The sequence below is a fragment of the Ascaphus truei genome, chromosome 5, assembly GCF_040206685.1.
Source record: "Ascaphus truei isolate aAscTru1 chromosome 5, aAscTru1.hap1, whole genome shotgun sequence".
Taxonomy (NCBI): domain Eukaryota; kingdom Metazoa; phylum Chordata; class Amphibia; order Anura; family Ascaphidae; genus Ascaphus; species Ascaphus truei.
In genome coordinates, this window is record NC_134487.1 from 13868683 (window position 1) to 13892352 (window position 23670).

The window sequence follows — 23670 nt, forward strand, 5'->3', positions numbered from 1 at the left end:
GCCTGGCACCTGCAGGGTCCATGGAGAAGCTTCTGGCACTATCCCAGCCTAGGCTCTTATTTATAGCATATTTTGTTAGGCTTCCTCCTATCACTGCTGAGTGTTGTAGCAAAAAATGCATACTTAAACCTATGAGTCATACTTCCTTTGTAGTTAACAACTCTATATATGTGACAGAAAGAGAGCCCTGCTTACCCAAAGTACGTCATGGTACACTTAAGCTGATGAGTGGTACTTTCCCATATACAGTAGTCACACTTTCTTTGTAGTAAACAACTCTATATATGGAAGCTAACAGGTGACAGAAAGAGAGCTCTGCTTACCCAAAGCACATGTTATGGTGCTGATGATTGGTACTGTCCCATACAGGGATGAACAGAAAAATAGAGGAATAAGAGAAACCACATCCAGATTGACATCATCATATCAAAATATCAAGATCATATGTCTGGAACTGAGGGGGGAAGAAAAGGGGACATCAGGCAGGTTAAAAATGCAAGTGTTATAGGTCATATAATATTTAGACTACAACATAGTAGAGCGTACCTGATTCAGTAGGATTCAGGTTATCTCACCTTTCTCCTAATGGAGGTCAGAGCAGGTGGCATCAGGCTCCCTTACAGTAACGGATCCATGGTGCCCATGTGAGTGAAAATTTACTTTGTGTGTCGGACGTCTCTCCACGATCATTATTTCTTCTGTCGCATTTTTAACCTGAATAAACGTGGGTGGGGGAGGGGGGGGGCACTTTACGTCATGCTCACAATATTTCTCGTCCAGCTGCAGGCAGGATATGAAAAATGAGTTGACTGCTATATTTATCTAGCTCTGGGATGGGGTGATTTAAAAGATAGATCCAGGGGAAAAAAACCCTCACAACTCCAAGTGGAAACATAGAATTTAACATCAGACAAGAACCAGTTGGGCCACCCAGTCGGCAAATTTTCACATCTGCTATAAAACCTCAGATCTTATTTGATCCTTTGATTTCTTTCATATTTAGGATAGGCTTACAGTATCTCTACCACGTATGTTTCCATTCCTTTACTGTATTAACCTCTCTCTGATCTGTTGGGAGGCTAAACCACAAATCCACCTCCATGTCCGTGAGAAGTTCTTCCACACCTATCCCCTTAGCCTGCCACCCTGGTCAGAACATTACCTCTTTTCCAGCACTCCTCTTTCTCTGAAAGAGGCTTCCCTTGTTGAAAACCATGACATTTTAATATTTTAATGATATCATTTTCTCCCTTCTCTCCTCCGAGCTGCTCATATTAAGGCCGTTATGTCTACTTACCTATTGTATTTGAAAAAGTAGACTAATGTACCATTTCAGTAGCCCTTCTTCAGACCATCTCTTATTTATTGATGTTCTTCTGGAGATATGCTTCCATAACTGAACACAGAACTCTATTTCAGGGGTGCTTAATTCCGGTCCTCAAGACCACCCCCCAAAGGTTGGGTTTTAAGATATCCCAGCTTCAGCGCAGGTGGCTCAATCAGTGGCTCAGTTGAAGACTGCATCACCTGTGATAAAGCTGGGATATCCTTAAAACCAAACCTGTTAGGGGTCTTGAGGATTGGAGTTGAGCTCCCCTGCTTTAGATGTGAGGTCTTACCAATAGGCATAGGAATGCTTTGCCAACCGTCCCAAATGTAGCAGGACTGCACCAAATTTATAACGTCCTAACCCAAGTTGGTTGGAGAAACAACAAGTTGAGAACTTGTAAGCAGCTTATGCTTTTTTTAGAAGCTGCATTTACTGTAGGTCTCGCAGAGCTCAAGGCAATAGTGTGACAGTGGCCCTATCCCGGCTTTTGTGTACCAATATTATTATAAGCTAAAGTGGTGCAATGATGGTAGAGCTGCTGATGAGAGAAGCTTCCCCTGGATCTCCCTGCACACTAAGGACTGTACAAAGGTCTCAAGGTTGCTAAACTGGGGGCAACGAAACAGCATCAGATTTATAAAAGAAAAGAAATCCCATTGAAAGCAATTGGGCTTTCCCTGTGATAAATCGGGTGGAGGTAATTTACACTGGTTCCCCCTAGTTTTGCAGCCAGAAACGTAAGTAAATAACCTCCTGGATTCCACCACGCTGCAGAAGTCACAAACAAAGATAGAAATGTCCAGAAGGCAGAGAAAGTAAGACGGGTAAACCACCCTGATATCTAACAGGTTGCTTAGTTGTGATACCAGGAAACAAATGGAGCTAGCCATTAATACCGTTGTGTCAGCCCCAGCCAGATACTGTATCTCAGTTGACGTTATTCACAAATGTCTCTACCCCCATTGTTTTAAAGTTGGTAACTGCAGTTCCGGGAAAGGAAGAAGGTACAAGATTGAGATTCAAGAACGAGAGCAGGATTTGTAGAGGACAAGATACTCTATTTAGTGATCGTGAAGTTATTAGGAAATTTATTTATAAAATATTTTACCAGGAAGTAATACATTGAGAGTTACCTTTCTTTTTCAAGTATGTCCTGGGCATAGGAGTTAAAATGACAAAAATGGGGCTGCAATACTGACTGGGAGGAGATGCCTGCTTTTCCGACCACATTGCCTTATTTAAAGTTGAAAAAAGTTATTGAAATAAAAAAGGACAAAAGGGCAAAGACACGAAGTACATTGTTTTGGGGCAAAGAAGCTCCCTTTTTCAAATAGTGGTGGTGTTATCATTCTTTTTGGTTGCTTAAGAACCATGAATGTTGGGGACCTCTGTTTTAGAAGGTCCTGATTCCCTTGTCTCCTGTCTGCAGTTGGAATCTCTGGAAGGTATTCAGAATCTCCCCCAGCTCTATGAACTCTACGTTCAGAACAATCAGATCTCCAGCCTTCTGCCCCTCTCCACCTCGCTGTCACTCAATGTCCTGGATGCCTCCAATAATGATCTCGGGTCCCTCCCGGAGACGCTGCAAGTTGTTTGTGGACTTCGTCGCCTCACGCAGCTGAAACTGAAAGTAAGACTGGGTATAGTGAGCACATTGTGTACCAGGGCCCTGCATTTAAGTTCTTCCTGGCCCCTCTGATTCCTGTGTTCTGCCTGCAGTAGGAGAGGAGGAGAAGGGATGCAATAGGTAACAGAGAAAAGGAGGATTTAGAGAAGGGATGACCTCTTGTTTCTGCTGTTTAAGCCCCTTCGGTCAAGGATGTTTGGTCGCGGCCATTTGCCACGACCAAGTCGCTGCTGGTGTATAGCTGCCACTCACCTCGCCGCAGGGACATCTCGCCAATGGTTGCCTCGTTGTCAAGATGAGCCCTTAACCTTAGCCTAACAACCCCTTACCCTAAAAACCTTACCCCGGTCTCCTTACCCTAAGAACCCCTTACCCTAAGAGCCACTTACCCTAAGAACCCCTTACCCTAACAGCCACTTAATCTAAAAATCTTACCTTGTCCCCTTACCCTAAAAACTTTACCCTAAAAAACAAATCCTCTATCACCCCATAAAAGTAACCCCTAATACTAATAAATGCTAATGGACTTACCTTAGCAGAGGCGGCTAACCGGCTGCGACGAGATACCCCATTCAGTTCGCTGCCAGAGGGGGCAGAACGGTGACCTGGCATCCATGGGGTCAATATGTGGGGCCCAGTGACAGAAAATGTTCAGTTGTATAGAGGATCAGCAGTACTACCATAAGGACTTCTCTCAATGAGGATAGGGATTCTTCAGTAATTATATTATTATTTGCAATAGTACTTATATGCACCATCCTCATAAGGAATATAAAAAAGCATTACCCAGACGTGGCCACCTCCAGTCCTCAAGGGCCACTAACAGATCAGGCTTTAAGGATATCCCTGCTTCAGCGCCGGTGGCTCAATCAGTGGCTCGGTCAGGGATATCCTTAAAGGAGTTGGCCACTACTGCCTTAACCTCTTAATTGCCGGACGTATTGCAGGACCTGCCTGACGGGTGTGTAATGACAGTATAGTAATCCCATGAATGTTACATTACCCCAAAGACAGTGTGTTTATGTATAAAATCATCCTTATTCCTCCGAGTAGCTGCCAAGTCATTAAACAATATGCTATGTTTAACAATATGTTAATACACTGATGCTGTGTACCTATTTAACTGATACACTGACGCTGTGTACCTATTTAACTGATAGACTGACGCTGTGTATGTATTTAATTGATACACTGACGCTGTGTACCTATTTAACTGATACACTGACGCTGTGTACCTATTTAACTGATACACTGACGCTGTGTACCTATTTAACTGATACACTGACGCTGTGTAGCTATTTAACTGATACACTGACGCTGTGTACCTATTTAACTGATACACTGACGCTGTGTACCTATTTAACTGATACACCCATGCTGTGTACCTATTTAACTGATACACTGACGCTGTGTACCTATTTAACTGATACACTGATGCTGTGTACCTATTTAACTGATACACAGACGCTGTGTACCTATTTAACTGATACACTGATGCTGTGTACCTATTTAACTGATACACTGATGTTGTGTACCTATTTAAGTGATACACTGACGCTGTGTACCTATTTAACTGATACACTGATGCTGTGTACCTATTTAACAGATACACTGATGCTGTGTACCTATTTAACAGATACACTGATGCTGTGTACCTATTTAACAGATACACTGACGCTGTGTACCTATTTAACTGATACACTGACGCTGTGTACCTATTTAACTGATACACTGACGCTGTGTACCTATTTAACTGATACACTGACGCTGTGTACCTATTTAACTGATACACTGATGCTGTGTACCTATTTAACTGATACACTGACGCTGTGTACCTATTTAACTGATACACTGACGCTGTGTACCTATTTAACTGATACACTGACGCTGTGTACCTATTTAACTGATACACTGATGCTGTGTACCTATTTAACTGATACACTGACGCTGTGTACCTATTTAACTGATACACTGACGCTGTGTACCTATTTAACTGATACACTGACGCTGTGTACCTATTTAACTGATACACTGACGCTGTGTACCTATTTAACTGATACACTGATGCTGTGTACCTATTTAACTACCAATAAAGCTCATGTCATTTTCAATAGACACACATCTTATGGATTAGTTGATGTTAGACTTGCACACTAACATCTACGGCAGGGGTGCGCCAACTGGGGGCGGGCGAGATTTTCTGGGGGAGGGGGGGTCGCGGCGCTTACCGAGGCCCCACGCTCTTCCCCACAACATTTAACTAAAATGCCGGGGGAGCGCGCGAGGCCTCGGTAACTCTCTCTTACCTCGTCTCTGGCGGCTTCTGGCGACACGTCGAAAATATGGTAAAGGGGTGGGGCGTGAGCGGGGGGGGGGGAGAACAGGCAGGGGGGTGCAAACAAAAATGTGCGCTGACCTACGGGATAATAAGGTGTCATAAATTTGGCCACTCTGGCATCAAAGTGTTAATACAACAATGGTTAGTTTTGGGAATAAATACAAACTTGTTTTGTATCTTTATGTGTAACACACAAATTATGTTCAGTACTGAGATAATATGCAAGATGGTACAGGGAATAGAATACAGATAGGTGCATAATATGTCAAAGGAGACATTAGGGGATCATAGGGGTCCCTGCTTCATAGATCTTACAGTGTAAGTGGTGTATAGGGAAGTATACAGACAGCAGAAGCTGCACAGTGCATGAAAGGGCACATTTTATAGGGCAATATTAAGAGTGTTAGTCCCAGATGCACTAAACTCTGTTAAATTAGGGAAAATAACATCAGGTTACGGAAATTAGTAATGGATGCTATTTTCCCGGAGATGAGCTCATATTAACAAAGGTCATTATTTGCAAAAACAACATCCATTGTACATCTCATTAGCATAGCATTAACGTCAGGTTAAATTAGCACTACCTTGCGTTAAACAATTTAGCACAAGCGTACGTTGTGTTAACTTCTCATAACCTGGTGTTACGCGTGTCTTACAGCCGGGGAGCGCAAACTTTTTCCTCTGCACTCCCTCCCCTCCCCCGCCCCGCGCACCCCCTTGCGCACCCCCCTTACCTTGTCTCTGGCATTTCTGACATCACGTGACGTCGCGACGCCTTTTGACACAGCAAGAGACAGGGGGTGCCCAACGCTGCATCCAATTGACAAAACACATAGAGTAAAATACTTCCATAATAATAAAATACTTGGTTATTTAGTTAACCCTTTGGCCAAAGGCGTCATAAGCCTGCATACCAACGTCAAGGTATAACCAAGATAATGCAGGTCCTACACTACACTGTGAACCCTTCCCCTTACCTCTGTGAGAGGGGAACCATAATGGGTCTTGTTCCTGCAGCAAGTGAAATGACCTTCCAACTTAAAGGGTGAAGGGGGAGGAGTGAGCTCTGGGAGGAGGTGCCACAGCCTCCAAAAGAGACATAGGTTAACACAGATTCCCAGCAAGCTCAAACTCCCACACCCACCACAAAGTGAATATATATTTATGTCAACCAGAGCGCTATTGAGCGTGGCAATTGTATATAACAAGAGACAGGGGGTGCCCAACGCTGCATCCAATTGACAAAACACATAGAGTAAAATACTTCCATAATAATAAAATACTTGGTTATTTAGTTAACCCTTTGGCCAAAGGCGTCATAAGCCTGCATACCAACGTCATGGTATAACCAAGATAATGCAGGTCCTACACTACACTGTGAACCCTTCCCCTTACCTCTGTGAGAGGGGAACCATAATGGGTCTTGTTCCTGCAGCAAGTGAAATGACCTTCCAACACAGCGTTACCATGGCGACGCATTGCCGGAGACAAGTCACAAGGTAAGGGAACTTACAGAGGCGTTGTCCACTCCCCTGGCTTTTAATTGCCTTAAGGAAGAGCGCGGGGCCTGTGTAAGCGCCGTGCCTCCACCGCCCAGTTTGCGCACCTCTGTATTACAGTACCTAGAGGTAACCCAGATTTCAGAATCTGGATGGGGTTAACGTCACCTTTAGGTATGGCCTAACAGACTGTTATTTCCCTGCAGTAAACCGGATGCAGGGTTGGGCCGGCCTGGGGGGCAGGGGGATAATTGCCCCCCAGGCCGGCTAGATTTAAAAAAATTCGGCCCGTAGGCAGCAGAGAGGAGAAGCTGTGTGTGGCTCGGGCCCCAGCAGGTGGCGCTGCAAAGCCCAGCAGCTCCTCATCTCCCTGGCTGGCTCCTCTATGCAGTGTGCTGCTGGTAATGTTGTGTGTCTGTCTCTCTGTGTGTGTGTATGTGTGTGTGTGTGTGTGTGTTTGTGAATACAGTATGATGCATGGATGATTTGTGTGTTTATATGATGCATGGATGGTGTGTGTGTGTTTATCTGATACATGGATGGTGTGTGTGTGTGTTTATATGATGCATGCATGGATGGTATGTGTGTGTTTATATGATGTATGGATAGTATGTGTGTTTATATGATGTATGGATGATGTGTGTGTGTGTTTATATGATGTACGGATGGTGTGTGTGTGTGTGTTTATATGATGTATGGATGGTGTGTGTGTGTGTTTATATGATGTATGGATGGTGTGTGTGTGTTTATATGATGCATGGATGATGTGTGTGTGTTTATATGATGTATGGATGGTGTTTGTGTGAGGGCAGCGCTACCCTCCCTTGTGTTTATATGATGTATAGATGGTGTGTGTGTGTTTATATGATACATGGATGGTGTGTGTGTGTGTGTTTATATGATGCATGCATGGATGGTATGTGTGTGTTTATATGATGCATGGATGATGTGTGTGTGTGTTTATATGATGTATGGATGGTGTTTGTATGAGGGCAGCGCTACCCTCCCTTGTGTATTGGTGGGGCATGTGGGTACCTTCCTGGGTACTTGTTAACACCAGGGAATTCCTCAGGAGAGAAGCAGCATCCGTAATCCCACAATGCAGGGCCTCCCAACAACCCCCTCTCTCCTTACTTCCGGCAACCGCGCGGTCGTTCCTCCAGGCCCGGGGAATCCTCCGCTGCAATCCGTTCTACTCCGGTGCTTCTTCACTGCGAAAGCTAATAGGGCAAGTCTCTGACTACTAGCCAGCCCTACAATACTCCTTTTTGGGGAACAGGGACTAACTGGGGACTGGGGGTGTATCTTAGCCCTAGGCAGCCTGACTGGCTCCCCGGGCAGTCTTTCTCCTTCCGCAGCGTGGGCAGCTCTGACCTTGCGGTCTCCAGTTCCACAGGCTATCCTATCTCTGCAGAGGATATCCTGTTGCTCTTTGCCAGTTCCAACATGGCCAACGCATCTCCCGCATAGCAAGGGGAATGTCCATCCTTGCCAACCCCAACAGGGCCGACACACCACCGCCGAGTCTGCCTGAAGAGCTGTACACTTCCTCTAAAGGGTGAGGAAGACTACCCTGCTACAGATATACAGTGTGTGTGTGTGTTTATATATGATGCATGGATGGTGTATGTATATATGTATGTAACAAAATTGGGGTTGTCCACAGCCAGCACTCCACGATATTCAGGTTTCAGACCACCATGGCAAATCGTAGGCATGAAAACCACATTTTTTGGAGCGCTCTTAGATTCCATATTGAATCTGAAATCCGATTGTTAAAAATCATCTCGCTCTCTCTTTCTCTCTTTCTCTCTTTTTCTCTTCTCTCTCTTCATTGGATTTAATCTGAGTGTGGATTTTTAACAATCCGACGGCGCATTATTAATCTGCCATGTGGATTGGCCCTTTTTTTAGATTGATCCGTGGGAATCCGCCGACCAAAAGGAACCGGCTGATCCGAGGCAGATCCATATCCGCGAAAAAAAACATTTTGCCCATCTCTAGTGGGGAGCGATATGAGACAGTTTTCAGGTTGCACAGAGCAGAAGAGACTTGAGGGACAGACAGAAGACAGCTGTAGTAAGGGCGGAGAAGTGATAAGCTTTCAAAGAGAGGAGTAGAATGTTGTAGGTTATCCAGAAAGTTCCCTGTACCTTGCAATTGTCTCCTGCAGGGAAACTCTCTGGCCCGTGATAGCAGATATGCTACAGCGATCAAGCAGAACACAACTGTACAGATCCTGGACAACTCCCTGCTGAAGGACCCCACTGACATTGGGCTGTCACCAAAGCAACGCTCATTGCTCAAGGATTTCCTGGGCAGTTCGCCTGAAGGAGGGCCCACGAGGCAAGGACTGAAGGACGTGGCACAGAAAAGCTTTATGGGGAAACTGCAGGCTAAGCGTAAGGATGTGGAGAGCGCCGTACACCACCTCCACGGCAGAATAATGTGAGTGTTTTAACAATCCGCAACTACTGGGTCATCATCCAGTACAGAACCGCCCAATTTTTAATCCGACTACAAGACCTGGGCCACACCGCATCATCAGTGGGATGGAAGGGGACACTAAATGTAAGCATCATTTTTTATATTTAACTTTATTTTATGGTACTACGCTGACATCGATTGAAGCGAACCCCCATATCCCCTCTCTATCCCCCCTTCATCCTCTTTCTCTCCTCCCCATCCCCTTATCTTCTCCCCATCTCCTATTTCTCCCCCATTGCCTCCCTCTCTCCCATCCCCTTCCCCCCTCTCTTTCTCTCCCTCCTCCATATACTCTCTTTCTCTATCCCCTATCCTTCCTCCCTCTTTCTCTCCCCATCACGTCTTTCTCACTCTCCCTCCTCCATCACCTCCTCTCACACTCCCTTTCTTTCTACCTCTCCCTCATATCCCCTCTCTCCCCCCATATCTCCCCCATCCATTCTCTCCACCACTCTTCCCCCCACGCCCCATCTCTCTCTTCCATCCTTTCTCTCCCCCACTCTCTTGCTCTGGGGCGGGGAAGTGATGAAGTGGCTAATCAAGGGCGATCGGTCGGGCGGACTTACCAGCTTGCTGCTCACACTCTGTCTGACACAGGGTCTGTCTCTGCATCATGTGGCTCAGAAGGGCGCGGGTTTCATTGGCCTGATCTGATACATTCAGTGTAAATATCCAGCAGTGCGTGGGAAAAAAAAGTTAGGTCACTGTATCTGGTTTTATACTGTACTCCTTTTTTATTGGTTTATACAGCAAATAATAGAAAGGGACATAGCTTTTTGAAATAAAAAAAATTCAATCCCAATTTTCTGTAAAAAAATAAATAGAAGTGGAACATTACATGTGTAAATAATGATATACTGTATACAATATTCTCGTGTTGCTTAATAAAACATCAGTATTATACATGTAGTCGGTGTTATTGTGCCAAAACATATCCCGGTATGACTCAGAATATGACAACGTTTCCATAGGATTCAGTGGCAATGCTGGCATGGCTGAGAAATATCCCAGCATATCTCCCCAAAAGGAACAATGAAGGACACTATTGGCTGCCTCCTTATTACTAAAACACAATGGTTGAACCCTCTGGGATATTATAGCAGATGGGAACAAACGCATTGAAGATTAAACATAGCATTTCTTTGGGGTGTACCTGGCCATTGGTGAATATTAACACGGACTACGTGTGCTAGTCCAAGGGTGGCCATCCCCACTCCTCAAGGGTCACCAACTGGTCAGATTTTAAGGATATAATAATTATAATAATTGTTTGTTCCTGCTTCAGCACAGGTGCCACTAATTGACCCACCTGTGCTGAAGCAGGGACTGATTGAGCCACCTGTGCTGAAGCAGGGACCGATTGAACCACCTGTGCTGCAGCAGGGATATCCAGAAAACCTGACTGGTTGGGGTAGGGCTTGAGGACTGGAGTTTAGCACCCACACCCTAAAAAGATATTCATCCCATCCTCCTCTCTTCCCCCCCCCCCCCCACTTTTTCAGTGGCTGGATGGGAGTGACGGCAAGACAAAAATCACACCATGTTATTGGAAAATATCGGTGCCTCAACCTGAAATAACAAGACATTAACCCGTATGCTAATAAGCTCAGTACCGGACGTTCGTTTTGCATATAATTACCTTGGTGAAAATAATGTCCGTTGCGGTTTTAGTTAAAGTTCTCGTTATTTGCCCTAATTTGGCAGAGCTTGGTGAATCTGGCCCATGTCTGTGTAGAACAGAGCACAACCGCACCAGGACTGGAACAAATAGATCACGACAGGGTAACTCCCATAAAAGTAGTATTTATTTAGCTCACATAAGCAATATACAGGTTAAGAAAAAAACACCTACGCGTTTCGCGCGCCTGCGCTTTAACAAGGTGTGAATCTGGACCCAGACGCTTTCTTCCCCATGCTGCATTCAAATTATTGGGGAATAACATAGCGGTGAGAGCGGATTCCTAGTACATTGAATAAGGGCTGATATGGGGTAACTGATGTATGTAATACTGTATGTTCAGTCTTACTAAGAGGGTAAATACGACTGGGGCAACTGAGAAGTTGAGTATAGTGAAAGGGAGGGATGAAGGCCTGAACAAAAAGGAGGAGGAGTTGAAATGGATATAACCTAACTCCTGATTTCATAATCCAACTTTACTTTGATAGTAGAATGTACGTATACCATATTGAGACTTCATGGTGTACAGTGTAACCACAGGTTTATATTACTTTGCCTGTTTTGTTCAGGGATCTGCGGGAAGAGTTAAAAGACTATGAAGATAACCTGAGCGGGGAAATGGAGAGCTACGTCAGGTAATTAGTTGCACGTGCTGAAGGAGCCCCTCTGTACACCAGTTGGTGACGATGCTACATGATGGGACATATGGGTATAGTCTTACTGAGGGCCTAAATTAACTAATGACAGTGAGAGCTTTTCCTAATGAAGTGCTAACAATGTGCTGTACGTAGAATTTTGAAGGCACTTCCCTCCCCTGCCTTACAATCTAGATGTTGGTGCTTGAGACACATTGAGATAAAGAGACCTGCTCATGGTCAGAAGGAGATGCCACAGGGTTTGAGCCGGGTCAGTGCTGGCTGGAAATAAAGCAGGGCTCAGTGCCGAGGGGGAGCGCAGGGTCTCTTACCTGCTCTGGCATCTCAAGGCGTCATATGACGTAGCGGCGTCACGTTGTCCTTGCAACGTGACATCGCAGAGATGAGGCAATGCCGGAGAGGAGAAGGTAAGAGACGCTTACAGAGGCCCCGTGGTCTCCCCCGGCAATCTGTTTAACTGTTGTGGGGAAGAGCGTGTGGTCTCTAAGCGTGGGGCTCAGTGCGACGGTACCCCCATCATTCCGGTTCTGAACTGGTGGATGCCATTAGTCCTTCAGTCCCTTTAACTGATTCAATGTTTGTGACTGTTGCTTATGTAATGGATTTTCTGGCTAGGCTGACCCACCCAATCTCACATTGGCCCCTGTGCTCTAACCAGCCCCCATTACATGGTCGTGTCTGGTGGTGCACCTGTTGGCACAGGACTCCTGAGTCTCCCGCATGATGTTGTGTGGGGATTGCCAACCCAGACAGGCAGCTGAGGTAGTGTGCGTGAGTCCTACCTACATACAGTGCAGCGCCTCCACCTCATCAGGATCCCTGCGTCCGTGTGGGGATGGTTCTGATGAGGAACTCCTCTGTGGTGCCTTCCGCTGGAGAGTAACTTCACACTCACACAGTGGGGTTGTCTTTGAACAGGGCATCTTTATTTGCATGGTGGTATGGGCCAGCTGCCCCTCACAGCTTTCAGCTTAGCCGTGCATCCTCCTCATCAGTACTTCCCTTTGAAAGGTATGCCCTCCTAATGGAGTGGGATAACCCCTCCCCTAAGGGAGATCACACCTGCGCCAGGTCCCTGGACACAGAGTAGGCCTTGTACTACTTGACCTTGACTCAACTGGCTGCAAGTCTAAACGTAGACTTGTCGCTGTGGAACACCTTCTAGAACACACTAACTTTGGGCAGTGCCGTGCCTTATATACCTCAGGAAACAGTCACATCTCTGATGTCACTAACCGTGGACTCAGAGTATGTAGCCACTCCCTTCATACATATGACACCTCACCAGGGCGTGAGGGCAAACCTCCATGATTACTGCTGGCAACCCTGTAACTTACCAGGCTTACTGCCAGCAGGAGAGAAAACTGTATGCCATTTTACAGCATGGCTACACTTATGTAGCACCCTGCTACAAATACACTCTGCCCTGCATGTCAGCCCTGGTAGCTGCAGGCAGTGCTGGGGTTAACAGTCCTCACAAGGCTCTGACATGTTAGCTACTATTTGTTTCTATAGTGTTGCACTTCCTGGGCACGTCTGGCCTTGTGCTTCTCTAGAAGTTGCTATAGGGTCACATGCCTAGTGGTGTGACCAAGTGGCAACAGCTAATTGGCCCAAATACTGGGGCAGAGTGTTGGCCACGCCCCGGGGTATATAAAGTTGGGTTCCTCCATTTTTTACCCAGACCTCCAGGGATCCCCAGACCTCCAGTGGACCCACACACATTCAGACCCCAGACTCAAAATTACCATCAGTGAGGTCTCCAGGCTGTTCTAGCCTGTGGGGCAGGTAAAGCAGCAGAACACCTTTTATTGTTTTCCAGCAGGCTCAGTTTCCTAATATTAAGGGCCCCAGAGAGCTGCTATAGACCTCTACATTGCTGTAGTAAGCAGTTCATTCCCAGGGTTAAGTAGGGACCTGGGGTGGATCTGCACTAGGTTCCATTCTAAGGATTTAAGTAGGGATCTAGGATGCACTTACTCTCAATGCAAGAGGTTGTGGATATGTGTGTTGTATGCTGAAAACCAGTCCTGGTTGTGCTAGGCTATGCTGTTGGTTCTCTAAATAAAGACAAGTTACAAATTTGCTGGCGCCCTCTTCTGTTCACCAAACTCCCTTACACAAGCTGGCACAGATCCACCATCTACCCTGAGATGAACAGGTAACCGCTGAGCTACTACACAACTTAGAACAGGTCTAAACCCTGTCAGAACCCCAGAGACAGCACTATCTTCCTATTTTTACATGTACAACCTATCCTTCCTGTCGGGGGGGGGGGGGGGGGGGGCAGGGGGCCATAGGGGTGTTACACTTAAAAAAAAAAAGAACAATCACCAAAGGTATGTTACATAGTTTCCGAAAGAGTAAATGTTTGGGAAAGTATAGTTAGGGTCACATGATGAGGATGATTGGATATTGTTTATCTTGTTGCCTCACACCCACCGATAAGCACATTATGGTCCATGTATTACGACAATATTTGGCACACAACTGGGGCATTTTCCTCAGCTTGCACCTTGGTGGGCGCCGATACAAGGAGTTGGGGAGGAGTTAAATGGGGCACATGTTATAATGAGGTGTATCACATTCTGCGTCTCCCTGTGCCATTATCTTTCCCTTTTATTTGCCAAACAAATCTTCCATAGCCGAAGTGGAATGAGCTAAAATTCTGCATGAGGCATACTGTAAGAAACGTAACAAATAGATCAAGAAACATCAGTGCGTCAAAAATCATGTGTTTCTGCGTCGATGCCGTACATCAGGGGTACGGCCAACTCCAGTCCTGCAAGACCACCATAAGGGCAGGTCTTCAGGATATCCCAGCTTCAGCACAGGTGGCTCAATCAGTGGCTCAATCAGTGGCTCAGTCATAATATTTGAAAATATTAAAAATAAAAATGGAATAAAAAATGGAAAATTAGATAATATTCCAAAATTGGCAATTAAAAAAACAAAACAGAAATGAAGAGGATATAAAAAATATTCTAAAATGAGCGAATATTGGAAAATTGGGGGAAAAAAATGCAAAAAAATAATAATAATTAGAAAAAAATGCACATTAATTGAATTTTGACACATTTGCTCATCTGTCATTCTGAGAAGGAAAATGCTGAGTCAGATGGAACCAGAGCCAGCACTGTAATGCAGAGTGTATTTAACTACATGTCAAATACATAAGATTAGTACTACACAGCTGGAGGGGAAAGGAAAATACTTCCATGCAGCAAACCCAGGCCCTGGCTATCATTATCATTACTATTCCAAATATGAGAAATTCAACCCAGATCTTTGTAAATCCAAACCCAGTCCTCTAACCCAAGGGTGCTCAACTCAGTCCTCAAGCCCTCCCCCCCCCCAACAGATCGGGGTTTAAGGATATCCCAGCTCAAATACTGAGCTACTGACTGAGCCATCTGCTGAAGTTGGGATATTCTTAAAACCGAACACCGCGCTTATAGTTCCGGTGACGCGATGTTGCGTCAAAACAAATGTAATGAATCCGACGCGTGCGCTTATAGTAGGAGCGACGCAACGGGCGATGGCTTGGTCGCTATCGCTGGAAGTCAATTGAATTTGATTTTTCAGCGACCGCAGCGTGACGTCAGCGTCGCCGTCGCCGGGGCTATAAGAGCGGCCTTACTCCTCATGTCCCCTTAGTGCGGTTAGTAACGGGCTTTTCGTTTACGTTCTGTGTGGTTGTGTTGCAGGTATATTGATGTCATCCCACCAGAGCATTTCCACAGCATTGACCCACAGAAGGTGCCACAAGCGATGGAGAAGTATTTATTTACCAAGTTCTGGGAGAGATGGGAACACGGGAAGAGGAAACCTGGAAACGTGCCCTTCAAAGACCTGACAAAGCCAGAAGAGGTAGGACTTTCATTTGGTAAAAGTTGACCAAATGGCCCCATGTCACTGGGACAGACTGTGTTCGTCTTTGGGTTTGGTGCCTTTCTTCAAATATATGTTCTTAAAATGGGTAATATGTGGGGGAAAGAGCTTTGAGAAAGAACAGTCTCAGTCCACTTGGTAGCCTTCAATGGCCCAGATCCACAAAAGGTGATAAGCTATAGTACGCCTTTACTCTCATACATATGAATGGGAGCTGAAGCTTTGCACCCTACTGTGAATATGGGCCAATGTATGACAGTATAGATCAAGCTCTATAACCCGAGGCAGTAGGATAAACCATTGGTTTCAATAGTGTTATGCGGTCTATGGGAATTATTTACTAAAGCCTCCTGGCTGCAAAATTGGCGCAAAACCAGAGCAAAAGAATTGCACCTGCTTTATCAAAGGAAAAACTCAAATGACAGTACTTTCAATGGGATTCCCTTTCTATGGTAAAGGTGCTGCTACTTTTTGCAGTACTTTTGCCCCAGCTTTGCAGTTGGGTTACTATAGTAAGTATACCCTTATGTGCCAACATATGAAGCTGTTTTCCACAGAAAATTTGGTCGTCCGTTTGTGACATGAGACGTTATGCTCGGGACACACGGCTGTAATAGAACACTACCTGGGAAGCAGTTTGAGTCCCAGTGACCTTCACCTTCTGACCTTGGGGCAAGTCCCTTTATCTCCCCGTGCTTCAGATCACAAAATTAGATTGCAAGCTCTTTAGGACAGTTCCTGCAATATTATCTGCAGCGCTATATACATTGTCTGTCATATATAAGAAAAAAATCTGAATAATATTATATCCATTCTTATGTCAATAGGGATACAGTGAGAGTTGTCCCTTTTAACCCATGATAAGCCGCAAACCCTAGTAGGACCAAAGTGAACTAAGAGCAGCGGCATGTTCTATACGGTAGGTCAAAAGTAGGTGACCTTGATAAAGGGCGTGCTAGCCCAAAACACGTAGGTGTGTTATTCTTGTATCGAGGGTCTTATGTGATCCAATAGAACTCATTTAATTTAGGGAGAAGGAGCGGCTCAGTGAGTAACGACACTGACACTGACTGAGAGTTTGATAGCAGGGGAGCCTGGTTCAATTCCCGATGTCGGCTCCTTGTGACCTTGGGCAAGTCACTTTATCTCCCTGTGCCTCAGGCACCAAAAACATAGATTGTAAGCTCCACGGGGCAGGGACCTGTGCCTGCAAAATGTCTCTGTAAAGCGCTACGTAAAACTAGCAGTGCTATACAAGAACAAACTATTATTATTATTATTATTATCTATGTGAGCCGCCTCCCTACATTTTTTGGCAGTGCCCTACCTTCTTTCTATTTTTACATATAGGTGATACAGATGTTGCTGGACTTCACATCTTCGGTGACGCGGTTGCTCGCCGTCACGGCCCGAAGGATTAACACTGTGAGATTAACACTGTTACCATTGAGACACTGTCCCCAGCGCTGCAGACGTAGTTTATCCGCAGCGCTGGGGGCAGTAATTCTCGCTACTAACAGGATTCTTTATAAAAAGTATTTTTACGGTTCCCCCCCCCCCCCCCGCGCTTTTACGGCTTCCATAGTAACCACAAGCTTTGGAGTATTTTACACCTAATCTCTTCTGTAATAAAACTGTTTGCAAACTGTTGTTATAAAGGGTCAGTTTCGAGGCAAAAAGTTTAATTGCAACCATAGTTTATCTATGGGTGGCCGTGCTTTTTATAAGGAGGGCCAATAAATGATCAAAAACAATTTGAGGGGACCATTGTCCTCCCCTGGCTGCCGTAGAACTGGAGCTGTGGGGATGACGGACGCCTGTGTCGAGAAGCAGGGCCACCGACAGTTTTATTGGGGGAAACAGGACTAGAGTTTAACCTGCCCCCCCAGAGTTGGCAGCCCTGTTTTCCCCTCCCACCCCTCTCTTTATCTCCCCCCCCTTTCTCCACCCTCTCTCCCTCCATGTATTTCTCTCCCCCTCTCACTCCCTACTCTGTCACTCGCTCGCTCTCCCCCCTCTCTTTGTCATTCTTCCCCCCTCTCTCTCTTTCTTACCCCTCTCTCACTCATCCACCTCTCTCTTGCCCCTCCCCCTCTATGTCGCTCTTCCACATATCTCCTCCTCGCTCAATCACCCATCCTCCCCCTCTCACTCACTCTCCCCCTCCTCCCACTCAAATTCCCCCCTCCTGTTCTCTCTCGATTCCCAATTTACAATCCCACCTCACCTCGTTCACAATTCCTCCCACCCTTTACAACCCTCCCCCCTCACAAATCCTCCTCCTCTCCCCCTCCACCACACACAAAGCCTCCTCCTCTCCCCCCCCCCACTCAACGCATACATCCTCCTGCCCCACTTCCGCGTCAAGGCCCCAGCTCCCCTGCGTCCCCGCTGCAGATACCGGCGGACGGCATGAGAAAATGCTGGCGGACCCGTGCAAATCCCATTGCGGGCCACTTGGTAGCCCCATCGGCCAGAGGTTGGCCGCGCCTGGTTTATATAGATCAACCCCAGTGGCAAATTTTCTTTTTTTATCATCATCATGGCCCATGGTCCCTGTTATTAAGCTGACATTGTTCTCCTCTATTTTCTCCGTAATTAAAGGTACTGTATGGCCGCACGAGCCTGCCCTTGTTGATCTACACCCAGGTAGTTACCCTGCTCTCACAAATTCCCCATGCACATCTGCAGACTTCTCTCCAAGTGAGATCCAAAGAGGAGGTCTCGGTAATGGTTTGCAGCTGCATCTGATGACCGGTGCACATCTGGTGATCATAGATGCCTCCTAAGAACCCCTTCACAGTAACAATCACTTGCAGCCAAGTGTTCCTCTTTGCATCTCCCCGAGATGTCCGTACACTTCAGATGGGAATGGTTGAGGAAAAAAAGAGTATGACTTTACATTATCTGGGAGCTTTTTACTGGCTATGCGCTTAACCCAGGCTGTGCAGACACGATGTGTAATACGGCAGGCATAAGCTTATAGGGGGCTCCATGTGAAAAAAGGGGGAAAAAAAGCAAAGAGTGACTCGCTGTGAGGGCTCATTTGCATGTCATGTCCCAGAATCCCTTGCTGCAGTGGAAGCACATGTCTGAGACATTTGACTGTGCTCGCAACGTGGTATTTTTATTTGCCGGGAGCTTTGAAAATGTGATCGCCCTGAGGTTTGGTAACATGTATCCCTGCAAAGAGCTTGTTTTATTCGAGCACCTTCTTTCTCTCAGACTCCCTGCCTCTTCCCAGTCTTATCATGTTGAAAATGCACTCAGGGTAAAATCTGTGTCTTAATGCAAATGCAAGGGTGTGCAAATTTGGGGGGATTTTGTTTGGGGGGGGGCAGTGGTCACAGGCCCAGCGCTCTTCCCCAAGGCATTACATTTAAATGCCGGGGGACCGCGCGAGGCTGCTGTAACTCCCTTACGGTGATTCATCCGGCTTCAGGAGACGCGTCACCATGGCAACGTGGTGGTATCAAATAACGCAGAGGGTCACGTGATGTCATATGACCCCGTCATTTAATGTAAGGGGGGGGGGGCGTGAGCACCGGTGGAGAGCAGGCAGGGGGGTGCAGCACCAGAAGTTTGCGCACCCCTGCCATCCATGTACACAGCGCTTCACAGCAGTAATACAGTACACGGAAACGTAGTCCCTGCCCAGAAGAGCTCACACTCTAATCACTCTGATCTCTGTTATTCCCTCCTCTGATGGCGTAATGTAATTAAAAGGAAGACAAGATACCATAAACATGATAAGAAGCTGATTAAAAAAAACATAACAGAGAAAAAGCTTGCAATGATTTCTGTAATTTGATTAAATGTACAGTATGTATATCTTTATTTATATAGCGCCATTTATGTACAGTACAAAGCGCTTCACAGCAGTAAGCGAAAGGCAGGAGGGAGGCAGGACGATGGTTAGAAAGACAGGTAGGGTCAAGCTTGATGTTTTTGAGTAATGGTATAACTGTTGCATGTTTGAAGGAGGAGGGAAAGTTACTGTAGAGAGGGAGTTGAAAATGTGTGTGAGCGTAGGAATTAGAGTATGTCAGGATCACGCATGGCAGCTTCTAAGTATAATTATAATGTTGCGATACTGAGGACAGTTGTTCTGAACGCCACAGATATAGTAATACCTTGTCCTAGCAGCAATTTTAATCACAGAATATTACTCTGACCTCGGGATATAATCAACAGCTTCTGAGGGTTAATTTGGAGGCTAGTGGATCTTTACACAACGGGCTTACATATTGAGCTTTTATAGCCCTTTCTATGAGCCAACAGAATCGGCATATCAGGGATACCTCGGTAACTGCATTGATTCTGATCGCATTAAGCACACACATTCTCACTGTTTACTAGGAATGGGGACTTCAGCTGCCCCCTTGTATGATTAACTTTACGTGCTTTGATCTTCCCACAGCTTTACAGCATGGGCTAATTAAGCAACACAAGCACTCCTTCTGTTGAAACACTGCTGCAAAAAATCCGTAATTTGTTTCCTCTATATAAGCTAATGATACAACATAGTTTCAGTAACTACCTGTAACTAAGCTGCAACAAACTGATTATTTACTTTCACCACGACCAAATATCTTCTTACGTGGATGTAGTTTTATGGGGGACTTCATCACTTACATTGATTTAGTCCATGTAGCTCTTCTTACTAAAGGGGTTCAGGGTCAAACATATATGAATATCTCTCACAAGAAGGCTGTAAGAGACCTATTTTGGGTTTAATTATACTATAAAATACCCAGGTGTTCTCTTTTCACAGCAACTTACTTAAAGATTATTCTTTTTTAACACAGGACTTTAACTGAGCCACAAGAGGTATAAAAGTTAATCTAATAAATGATATATGAGGCTATACCTCAACATATATAATTGTATAGATGTTAATTATAGGTTAACTATAACATCCTTTACTGACACCTCCTGATGGAATTGAACATATATGAAAGGGGGTTGTCAAGCTTGGATTTAACGAGCACATATATAAGGAATTTAGGTTAGTGGGGCATCCCACCTGGCATATTAAATTGTATAATCGCCATCAGTATATTACCTCTTAGGGCAGTTCTATACTGCGTGCGCTTGCTACGCAGTTTTAGTTGGCTGAGGTTAGTCAGCCTTTCTATAATGGTGCCGCGCGCGCACGGCAGTGTGCGTGGAACCGGCTGACAGGGGGGAAGATAAAGAAAATAAAGAATTTGCGCCGCTACCGCCGTTGAAATGTATATATATATGTGTGTGTGTGTATGTATGTACAATGTTAATAAACTATTTATTAAAGTATTTATTTCAAAACTTATTACACACACACACACACACACACACACACACACACACACACACACACACACACACACACACACACACACACACACACACACACACACACACACACACACACACACACACACACACAGAAAAAGCGTGCAACACGTTCGCACAGGCGGGCGCACGCAATGCCGCACACACCGTAGAACGGCCCTTATTTAGCTCACATCAGTCCTTTATTATACAGTTATATTTTGGTACGTTTATGCACACCTTATTTTAATCACATATTAATAAAGAGATATGTTTAACTTCAATTAATTTACCTTTGGGTAATTGAGTGCTATTATAACTGAGTTCTTTCTCTTTTGGTGTCTATTCAATTATATTTCTCAGTACAGCACCTTACCTCACATACTGTATACTGCCTTTCATCTATTGAATTAGCTGAGCCGGGGTTCTCATTTCCCTCCCATCCCCTCCCCATCCCATCCCATTCCCTCCCCATCCCCTCCCCATCCCATCCCCTCCCCATCCCCTCCCCATCACATCCCCTCCCCATCCCATCCCCTTCCCATCCCCTCCCCATCCCTTCCCCATCCCTTCCCCACTAGGTATATCTTGCTTATATGTTAAGCCAGATCCAAAACCTTTTATAAAGGAAGATATTTATGAAGGGAATGATGAAAATGTAGAGACTTTGTGGATAGAAATTAGCAGTGGAGGTAAAAGTCTAAAGAAAATGTTTGTAGGGATTTGCTATAAACCTCCAAATATCTGTGAGATTGAGAAAGCCAAAATTCTTTTGCAAATGGAGAAGGCATCAAAACTAGGTAATGTTTACATAATGGGTGATTTTCATTATCCAGACATAGACTGGGGCAATGAGATTAGCTTTATATCAAAAGGAAATAGGTTTTTGGGGTGCTTTAAGATAATTACATGACCCAAATTATTGAGGAACCAACCAGGAGAGGGGTAATACTGAATTTGGTCATATCATACAATGTAGAAGTAACAACAAATATTCAAGTCCTGGAACATTTGGGAAACAGTGATCATAACATGGTCTCATTTGAAATAAATGATCAAAAAACTGATTACTTGGGTTCAACAAAGACCTTCAACTTTAGGAAGGCAGATTTTAATAAACTGAGGACAGATCTACATTAGGATGATGTTTTTTCAGGAAAAAATGTAGAAGATAAATGGGCAGATGGGACATTGTTAGAAAAGCACACTTATCAGTGTATTGTATACCCTTGGGTGATAAGTATAAAAGAAAAAAGTCAAAACCAATGTGGCTAAATAAACAGGCAGGGGAGGAAATGGACAAGAAGAGGAAGGCGTTTAGATTCTTGAAGTCAGAAGGGACGGAATTATAAGCAATGTAACAAAAATTGCAAAAGGGCAATTAAATTAGCAAAAATGGATAATAAAAAAAAGGATTGCAATAGAAAGTAAGATCAACCCTCAAAATTTTTTCTTTAAGTACCTTAATAACAAAAAAATCATAAAAGCAAATATAGGACCCTTTCAGTGTAAAATGGGCATGCAGATTATTGGAGGTAAGGAAAAAGCAGCGGTATTAAACACATTCTTTGCCTCTGTGTTTACCAGGGAAGAATCAATTTCAATAGTAGTGCCGCAGGAGGAAGCCACACCATCTATATTAACGAACAATTGGTTAACTGAGGAAGAAGTTCATAGACAGCTTGATAAAATGAAAGTAAATAAGGCACCTGGCCCCGATGGCATACATCCAAGAGTTCTCAAGGAGTTAAGTTCAGTAATATACAAACCATTATATTTAATATTCAAGGACTCCTTTTCCACAGGCACAGTACCAGAAGATTGGCGTAAAGCAAATGTGGTGCATATATTTAAAAAGGGAGCTAGATCACAACCGGGGAATTACAGACCTGTAAGCCTACAGTAACTTCAATAGTGGGGAGGCTACTTGAAGGTTTAATACAGTGATAATATTCAGGAATAACTAATAGAAAACAAAATTATTACCAATAGTCAGCATAGATTTATGAAGGATAGATCAAGCTAAACTAACCTTATTTGTTTATTTGAGGAGGTAAGTAGGAATTTAGACCAGGGTAATGCAGTAGATGTGGTATACTTAGTTTTTGCAAAGGTTTTTGATACGGTTCCACACAAGAGGTTGGTGTACAAAATAAAGAAAATTGGACTCAGTAATAATATATGCACCTGGACTTGAAAACGGGTTGAAGGATAGAGAACAGAGGGTTGTCATAAATGGAACTTTTTCAGGTTGGGCTAAAGTCGTGAGTGGAGTACCTCAGGGATTGGTACTGGGACCCCTGCTTTTTAACTTGTTTATTAATGACCTTGAGGTTGGCATAGAGAGCAAAGTCTCCATCTTTGCTGATGACACTAAATTGTGTAATGTAGTAGAATCAGAGCAGGATGTAATTTCTCTCCGAAAGGACTTGGATAAATTGGAAACTTGGGCAAGTAAATTGCAGGTGAGGTTTAATACAGATAAATGTAAGCTTATGCATTTGGGAAACAAGAATAAACAGGGACTTACATATTAAATGGGGAAAAATGAGGGGAATCCTTGATGGAGAAGATTTAGGAGTGCTTAATGGACACATATATTTTTTTTCAACCTCATCTACTATGTAACTATGTAAGATTACTAAGGTAACATTAACTATTGTTACATTTTGCAGCTCAAACTGCTGGGAATATTGGCAATACATTATCACAAACAGGAAAGTGTTACATAGATCTTGCACTGCTGGGGAGGTGCGCTAAAACCTGCTATAGAAATGAAAGGATGCTCAGTGTATTAAAACAAACAGGCAATGGGGGAGCGTGGGATTATTGAGGCATATGTAGTAACAAT

General features: G+C 44.6%; 1 protein-coding gene across 1 annotated transcript in view; it reads left to right on the plus strand.

Moving 5' to 3' along the window:
- The window catches only part of LOC142494352 (uncharacterized), a 117082-nt gene that overhangs the window by 51586 nt on the left and 41826 nt on the right, over nucleotides 1-23670 (plus strand). The window contains exons 6-9 of the mRNA XM_075598910.1: nucleotides 2760-2960; nucleotides 8968-9242; nucleotides 11529-11594; nucleotides 15323-15485. Of these exons, the coding sequence (XP_075455025.1) occupies nucleotides 2760-2960; nucleotides 8968-9242; nucleotides 11529-11594; nucleotides 15323-15485 (705 nt within the window). The remainder of the gene's footprint in view (nucleotides 1-2759; nucleotides 2961-8967; nucleotides 9243-11528; nucleotides 11595-15322; nucleotides 15486-23670) is intronic.